Below are 9,355 nucleotides of genomic sequence, written 5' to 3'. Positions count from 1 at the left end.
ATATAGTCACTTAATTGTATTCGATAAGTAAACTTTGGATATTAATTCGTACTGATGTGAAAAACAGTGCTTATTTAACTAGATTGGGTACAAAATTTCATTTTGCTGTAAATTTGGTCACAGGTTCATTTGTCATCAGTCAAATATGCAGAATTAGTTTGGGAGTCCTGGCCTCCGTGGCCGAGTGGTTAAGGTCACTGACTTCTATCACTTGCCCCTCACTGACTTCTCAACAAGTAACTGCCAACTTCCCAACATACATCAGAGATGGAGGACAAATACTTTCAGTCGCAATGTCTTTTATCAATCATCACAAAGAATGTATGCCTTGCCTGGGGATCAAACTAAAGACCTTGTGATCTGTAGATCTGCGCTCTCCTTGGTGCAGCAAACATTCATCAAACCAGGACTATGCTATTTCTGCAAAACCATCTGATTTTAGAATCTGGTATAGGCAAACTTAAGACCAAGTTTACAATTCAGAAATCTATTTTTATTTAAGAATTTATTAGTAAAGCAATCCGTTAATTTGAAAGGTTTTGACATATAAAACATGAAAAAGACAATTATAAATAATATTAAAGGAATCTCATTAACTGTGGTCCACATTAGAGACATTAAAAATCCAAATGTAATTTTAAACATGTGCTTCCTTAAGCTATACATTGGCAACTATTAAAAACAGAATGCATAAATTCACAATGAATTCACAAAAGATAAACAGTGCATGGAATAAGCAAGTTTGTTTTTTAAAGATAGTAAGGAACCAAAGAGCTTTAAATATTTCACTACTTCTCTGATAGACCAACGAACTTAAAAAGTAACTTTTTTAGTTACTAAAGTTGAAACATCATTTTTCTGGATTTCCACTTGTGAAGCCCATTCACTATATTAAGAGCATTTATGTTTTTATGTATAGGGCTTCCAATGAAACAGTAACAGGTGTACCTGTTTAATGGGCACCAATCTGTGTTGAAAAACTGGAGCACTTTCATAAGTCATGACTCCAGATTATCACAGAGAGAAAGCATACCAGTCACTACTAGTACTTAATAGTTTCAGATAAATAAGAGAAGGGATACCTGCCATTCATGGTAAATGTCAATATTCTTGAAGATTATCACAATAATTCATCAATCAAGAAAAATAAAACAAAATTTCTATGTATTTCATTGCTTCTATTATATGCCTTTTTTGAAAGACAATTACACTTTCTCAGTGGAATTGGCAACTGCCTGTTTAATCCTTACAAATATACACCATTCCTAACAGATGGCCCAACTAAGCAATTTTTTGGAAACAATAAAATTCTTAACTAAAGGATGTCTCTGAAAATATGTTCTCCAAAATTCTTGATCAAATGTAGACTTGTTCACTAGCTAGCCTGTCCATGTAAGGTTTAACTAATTCACTTGTTGCAAAATTGAATACCAGTCCAAATGTAATTGAAATCGGCAGTGCTGGTAAGGCTTTCCTAAATATGGCAAGGAGCAGCAACGTAAAACACAGACCCTGAAAAATATGTTTAAGATTTAAATGTAAACAAGAAGGCCTTGTATCGCTCACCTGAAGAAAGTAGGTCAGTAGGTCACATTTGTGGTCACTGAAGTCAGTTTTAAGATCGGTGTGCAAAACTGTACATGTCATCCAAATTTCAAGGCTGTATCTTAAACATGACCCTGAACCGCTCACCTGAGTAATATGAGCAACACGTTTCAAATGTCAAACTGATGCTAAAATATTAAGGAAGTCAGTAGGTCACATTCATAGTCAATGCAATTCAGTTTCATGATCTGTGTGCAAAACTGTACATGTCATCCAAATTTCAAGGCTGTATCTTAACAAGAGCTGTCGGATGACAGCGCGCTCGACTATTTGAAGAATGGGGTCAAAATTTTTCCATAGATTTTCAGACAAAAGAAAAAATGGATTAAACAAAAAATGTTCCTGTATTTGTGGATTTCGATTAGTCTTGCACTAAATGGCAATGTGTGACCATGATGGCAAATTTGTTAAGTTATATGTTAGGCAAAATATTGACTTGTATGAAAAATTTAACTAATTTCCAAGTCCAAAAAGGGCCATAATTCAGTCAAAACTCTTGCCTACAGATGGAAATCATGTTGATAAACTAGTTTTAAAAGTTTCAAAGCCACAGTTCAAATAGTTTTGACAAAAGGCTGACTTGTAAGAAAAACTGAACAAATTTCGAAGTCCAAAAAGGGCCATAATTCAGCCAAAATAGTTGTCGGAGTTATGTACTCTTGCCTACAGATGGAAATCATAATGATAAACAAGTGTTTAAAGTTTAAAAGCCATATGTCAAATAGTCTCTACAAACATGGACATATACAAAACAGAACCAATTTCCAAGTTCAAAAAGGGCCATAATTCAGCCAAAAAAAAAGACAGAGTTATGTACTCTTGCCTATTGATAGAGACTATTACACTGAACAAGTTATAAAAGTTTCAAAGCCATATGTCAAACACTTTACACAAAATATAAACTGGTACGAAAAACTTAACCAAGATTTCTATGTCAAAAGGGGCCATAATTCAGCCAAAATGCTTGATGTAGTTATGTACTCTTGCCTAAAACTGGACATGGTGATGGAAAAAAAGTGTTGAAAGTTTCAAAGTTTTATCTCAAAAGACTGTCAAAATGTAGACTGGTATGAAAAACTTAACCAAGATTTCTAAGTCAAAAGGGGCCATAATTCAGTCAAAATGCTTGAGAGAGTTATGTACTCTTGCCTATAACTGGACTTGGTGATGGTAAACAAGTGTTGAAAGTTTCAAAGCTTTATCTCAAAAGACTTTGTAAAAATGTGGACTGGTACGAAAAACTTAACCAGGGTGTGACGCTGATGCCGTGGAGAGTAGGATAACTCTACTTATTCTTTGAATAGTCCAGCTAAAAAACAAGAAAGTAGGTCAGCAGGTCAAGGCCACAGTCAAGTGGCATCATAATACTTAGGGTCATCAGGTAATTATTATTAAACAGTCTTGGAAATAGGATCAGATAATTTTTCAAGTATTTTTTCTATATAACTCATATAATAATTAAGTGACCCCGGGGTGGGGCCTTTTTTAACCCCAGCGGCATAATTTGAACAATTTTGGTAGAGTACTATTAGGCAATGCATCTTACCAAATATCAAAAGCCTAGGTCATGTGGTTTCAGACAAGAAGATTTTTAAAGTTTTTTTCCTATATAAAACATGGGACCCCCAAGGCAGGGCCTCTTTTCATCCCAGGGGTACAATTTGAATAATTTTGGTTTAGGACCATAAGACAAAGCTACAAACAAAATATCAAAGGTTTATGTAATGTGGTTTCAGACAAGAAGATTTTTAAACTTTTTTTCCTATATAAGTCTATATAAACTATGTGATCCCCGGGGCGGGGCCATATTTGACCCTAGGGGGATAATTTGAACAATTTTGGTAGAGGACCACTAGATGATGCTACATACCAGATATAAAAGCCCTAAGCCCTGTGGTTTTGGACAAGAAGATTTTTAAAGTTTTTCCTTTCGATTGCCATGGCAACCAGAGTTCTGCATGGAATTCAATTCTTTGAATAATTCCTTTGAAGTTTGGTGTAATTCTGCCCAGTGGTTTTCAAGAAGATTTTTTTAGACATTGTTGATGCATGACGGACACATGACGCACATCAAGTGGTCACTCACAATAGCTCACCTTGTCACTTCGTGACAGGTGAGCTAAAAACAAACAAGAGGACCATGATGGTCCTGAATCGCTCACCTGTCCCCACATGACCCAGTTTTAAACCGAGTATGATGTCGTTTTTTTCTATTATTTGACATTGTGACCTAGTTTTTGAGCTCATGTGACCCAGTGTTGAATCTGACCTAGATATCATTAAGATAAAAATTCTAACCAATTTTCATGAAGATCCATTGAAAAATATGGCCTCTAGGGAGGTCGCAAGATTTTTTATTATTTGACCTACTGACCTAGTTATTGATGGCACGTGACCAAGTTTCGAACTTGACCTAGATATCATCAAGGTGAACATTCTGACCAATTTTCATGAAGATCCATCCAAAAGTATGGCCTCTAGAGAGGTCACAAGGTTTTTCTATTTTTAGACCTACTGACCTAGTTTTTGACTGCAGTTGACCCAGTGTCAAACTTACCCTAGATATCATCAAGATGAACATTCAGACCAACTTTCATACAGATCCCATGAAAAATATGGCCTCTAGAGAGGTCACAAGGTTTTTTTATTATTTGACCTACTGACCTAGTTATTGATAACACGTGACCAAGTTTCGAACCTGACCTAGATATCATCAAGGTGAACATTCTGACTTATTTTCATGAAGATCCATTGAAAAGTATGGCCTCTAGAGAGGTCACAAGGTTTTTCTATTTTTAGACCTACTGACCTAGTTTTTGACCGCACTTGATCCAGTTTCGAACTTGACCTAGATATCATCAAGGTAAAAATTCTAACCTATTTTCATACAGATCCCATGAAAAATATGGCCTCTAGAGAGGTCACAAGGTTCTTTTATTATTTGACCTACTGACCTAGTTATTGAGGCATGTGACCCAATTTCGAACTTGACCTAGATATCATCAAGGTGAACATTCTGACCAATTTTCATGAAGATCCATTCACAAGTATGGCCTCTAGAGAGGTCATAAGGTTTTTCTATTTTTAGACCTACTGGCCTAGTTTTTGATCGCAGTTGACCCAGTTTCGAACTTGACCTAGATATCATCAAGATCAACATTCTGACCAACTTTCATACAGATCCCATGAAAAATGTGGCCTCTAGAGAGGTCACAAGGTTTTTTTATTATTTGACCTACTGACCTAGTTTTTGATGGCACGTGACCCGGTTTCAAACTTGACCTAGATATCATCAAGGCGAACATTCTGAATAACTTTCATGAAGATCCATTGAAAAGTATGGCCTCTAGAGAGGTCACAAGGTTTTTCTATTTTTAGACCTACTGACCTAGTTTTTGATCGCAGTTGACCCAGTTTCGAATCTGAACTAGATATCATCAAGATAAACATTCTGACCAACTTTCATAAAGATCCCATGAAAAATGTGATCTCTAGAGCGGTCACAAGCAAACTTTTACGGACGCATGGACGGACGACGGACGCTGCGCGATCACAAAAGCTCACATTGTCACTTTGTGACATGTGAGCTAAAAAGTAGGTCAGTAGGTTACATTCCTCATGACTAAGATTCGAACTTGACCTAAAGACCATCAAGGTTAACATTCTGACCAAGTTTTATGAAGATACAGTCATAACTGTGGCCTCTATAGTGTTAACTAGCTTTTCCTTTGATTTGACCTGGTGACCTAGTTTTTGACCCTAACTGACCCAGATTTGAACTTGACCTAAAGATCATCAAGATTATCATTCTGGCCAAATTTTATTACAGTATGGTAATAAATGTGGCCTCGAGAGTGTTAACAAGCTTTACCTTATTTTTGACCTGGTGACCTAGTTTCTGAATCCACTTGACCTAGATTTGAACTTGACCTAAAGATCATCAAGGTTAACATTCTGACCAAGTTTCATAGAGATATTTTCATAAATGTGGCCTCTAGATTGTTAACAAGCTTTTCATTTCATTTGACCTGGTGAACTAGTTTTAGACCCCACCTAAATCAGATTTAAACTTTAACTAAAGATCATCAAGATTATCATTCTGACCAAGTTTCATTAAGATATGGTCATGAATGTGGCCTCTAGAGTGTTAACTAGCTTTTCCTTTGATTTGACTTGGTGACCTAGTTTCTGACCCCACCTGACTCAGATTGAAACTGACCTAAACTTCATCAAGAATAACATTCTGACCAAGTTTCATGAAGATACAGTCATAAATGTGACCTCTAGAGTGTTAACTAGCTTTTCCTTTGATTTGACCCAGTGACCTAGTTTCTGACCTCACCTGACCCAGATTTAAACTTTACCTTAAGATCAGCAAGATATGGTCATGAATGTGGCCTCTAGAGTGTTAACCAGCTTTTCCTCTGATTTGACCTGGTGACCTAGTTTTTGACCTCACCTGACCCAGACTTGAAACTGAACTGAAGATCATCAAGATTAACATTCTGACCAAGTTTCATTAAGATATAGTCGTAAATGTGGCCTCTGGAGTGTTAACAAGCTTTTCCTTTGATTTGACCTGGTGACCTAGTTTTTTACCCCAGATGACCCAATATCGAACTTGTCCAAGATTTAATTGACAGTAACATTCCGACCAAGATTCATTAAGATTGGGCCCAAATTGTGACCTTTAGAGTGTTAACAATCAAGTCGGACGGACTGATGACGGACACAGGGCGATCACAAAAGCTCACCTTTGAGCACTTCGTGCTCAGGTGAGCTAAAAAGCAATTAAGTCAGATAAATAATTCAAAAAGTCAATTATATCGGGAATTAGTCATATTCATATTAAATGAAATTATATTTCTATTACATGCATAAGTACTTGAGATCTGTGAAGTAGACCTTATACCTGAATCCTACAATAAATATCTAGGTTTACAATAGCTTATGTATACTCTGATGTACACAGGATGGATACAGTTAACTTCTAAGCATACTCACAATAAGAATAGCAACAAAACAAGCAAGTGTTGTGTTCCAATCTCCATATGATGACGCTTTGCCAACCAATACACCATAAAATATAAAATCTCCTAGACCCAGCTTTATACCTCCTGTTGAAAAAAAAATTGTGTGTTTAATATGGAGTAAATACTGTGTTATAATATGGAGTAGTATTAGTGCCAATTAACCCAAAATTTCAACTTAGTAACTAGCTTTCTTATCAATAATTTTTTAATGTTTGTCCATATGCTAAGGGCTACTTTAACTCACTCTTAGATAGTCAAATGTATAGTGGATACATCTACCTATATATACATACCGGTATGTTGCATCCAGCATGTAGGGACTCATGAAGATAAGGTCATAAATATGACTTCTAGAGTGTTAACAAGCTTTTCCTTTGATTTCAGCAGGTGACCTAGTTTCTGACCCCACATAACCAAGTTTAGAACTTGGTCTAGTAATCATCAAGATAAACATTCTGACCAAGTTTCATGAAGATAGAGTCATAAATGTTGCTTCAAGATTGTTAACAAGCTTTTCCTTTGATTTGACCAGGTGACCTAGCTTTGAATTTGCCATAGATATCATCAAAATAAACATTCTAAGTTTTATGATGATAAGGTCATAAATGTGGCCTCTAGGGTGTTAACAAGCTTTTCCTTAGATTTGACCTGTAGACCTTGTTTTTGATCCCAAATGACCCAGTTTCGAGGATCATCAAGATAAACATTCTGTGCAAGTTTGTGTCAAATGAAAGCATAAATGAAACCCCTATATAGCTGGAACAGCCAAAAAAAAAATTTTGTGTTTCAGGGGCCATAAGTTATTAACTTTAGAACCCATGACGGAATCTAGCCGGTTTTCAAAAGGAATCGAGATCCTATTGTTACTTAAGTTGTATGTAAGTGTCGTTAAAATCAAATGTAAAATGTCACTTCTGTCGTGTTCACAAGGTAAAAATTACCCCTCTCTCAGGGGTCAATTAGGGGCATTAACCCCGGAACCTATGATGGTTTCTCAGGGCCCTCCGTGGCCGAGTGGTTAGAGTCGTTGACTTCAAACCATTTGCCCCTCATCGATGTGGGTTCGAAACCTCATTTGGTGTGTAGAATTCTTCACGTGAGGAAGCCATCCAGCTGCCTTACGGAAGGTCGGTGGTTCTACCCAGGTGCCCGCTCATGATGAAATTGTGCACGGAGGGGCACCTGGGGTCTTCCTCCACCATTGAAGCTGGAAAGTCGCCATATGACCTAAAATTGTGTCGGTGCGACGTTAAACCCAACAAAATAAATAAATAAAATAAATATGATGGGTTCTGAAGGATTTATCATGGAATCCAAGATCTATTGTTGTTTAAGATATCTTGCAAGTCTGTATCAAATCAAACCATAAATGAAGTCTCTATATGGCTGCAAAAGCCAAAATAGCAAATAACTACAAATAGCCATAACTCTGGAACCCATGAAGAGATCTGACCAGTTTTCGAAAAGAACTGAGATATTATGCTGATACAAGCTGTGTGAAAGTTTGATTAAAATCGATTGCAAAATGTGGTCTGTATAGTGTTCACAAGGCAAAATAGCAAATTTTGGCCCTCTAAGAGGCCATAACTCTGGAACCCATTATGGGATCTGGCCAGTTTTTGAAAGGAACCGAGATATTATGCAAAAACAAGTTGTGTGCACATTTGATTAAAATCGATTGTAACATGTGGTCTCTATTGTGTTCACAAGCCAAAATAGCAAATTTTGGTCCTTTACGGGGCCATTACTCTGGAAATCATGATGGGATCTGGCCAGTTTTCGAAAGGAACCTAGATATTATGCCAATACAGGTTGTGTGCAAGTTTGATGAAAATCAACTGCAAAATGTGGTCTCTATCGTGTTCACAAGAAATTGTGGACAGACGACTGACATGCCGGGATGAAGGACATTCACAAAAGGTCTCCTTGTCACTACGTGACAGGTGAGCTAATGAAATATAAATTACTACATAAATCTTCTACATGTTTTGTTCGTAATATATTTACAGCACGAGAATCATCTTGGATTTTTCAAGCAACGGTAAAAATACTGGAAATCCCTGTCTGATATGCAAGAAAAGACCGTTATTTGCATTAAAGATGATCTGCACTGTTCTCTATTCAGTGAGTACCTTTTTTGGTTAGCACTCCTTTTAACAGTAAATGGGAAAGATGGACAAGTTCATTTTAGAAATTTAGCAGGGAAAGGGTTAAAAGTCTACTTGACATGAAAATATAATATCAAGTTCAGGAAAAACCTAGAAAGCTTACTTTCTTCTTGTTCCTCATCATTGTCTGTCTGCGGACTGCTCTCATGTTCTCTGTTTTCTTCCCTTCTCTGCCTTGTACCATCCCAGTTTCCAAGGGCACTTAATGCTGTTCGTGCTTGTGTGGAGTCGATACTTGCGTCTGACATGTTTCCCGTTCTTGTTCTTGGAGCTCTGTTTGCAAAACCACCATCATCACTATCAGTACCAGCATCACTGTTGGCAGCATGGGAATTCTCAAATACAGCTATGAATTGAAACATTTACAAGTTAACTCACTTTAATCTTAACATTACTTAGAATATTTCCCCCCAAATGTATTAATTTGTCTTGATAAGACTGAGCTCAAAGAACTATTGCACTAATCATCTTTTATTTTTCTCATGACTTACCTTTGTATTTTTTTCATTTGATATATTCATACTATTTGTTTGTAAACACTTCTGAAGA

General features: G+C 36.6%; 1 protein-coding gene across 4 annotated transcripts in view; it reads right to left on the bottom strand.

Moving 5' to 3' along the window:
* Positions 1-478: 478 nt before the first annotated feature.
* The window catches only part of LOC123545205 (presenilin-2-like), a 52,034-nt gene continuing 43,157 nt past the window's right edge, over positions 479-9,355 (bottom strand). For all 4 annotated transcript variants that reach the window (XM_053537752.1, XM_053537759.1, XM_053537754.1 and 1 more), the window contains 3 exons: positions 8,910-9,152; positions 6,610-6,722; positions 479-1,512 (listed from right to left, as the gene is read on the bottom strand). In XM_053537752.1, the coding sequence (XP_053393727.1) occupies positions 1,357-1,512; positions 6,610-6,722; positions 8,910-9,152 (512 nt within the window). In that variant the 3' untranslated portion in view covers positions 479-1,356. The remainder of the gene's footprint in view (positions 1,513-6,609; positions 6,723-8,909; positions 9,153-9,355) is intronic.

The sequence above is a fragment of the Mercenaria mercenaria genome, chromosome 1 (genome assembly GCF_021730395.1).
Source record: "Mercenaria mercenaria strain notata chromosome 1, MADL_Memer_1, whole genome shotgun sequence".
In the NCBI taxonomy this organism is placed as follows: domain Eukaryota; kingdom Metazoa; phylum Mollusca; class Bivalvia; order Venerida; family Veneridae; genus Mercenaria; species Mercenaria mercenaria.
The sequence above is the reverse complement of the archived record's forward strand: the minus strand, read 5'-3'. Positions and strand labels throughout refer to the sequence as shown.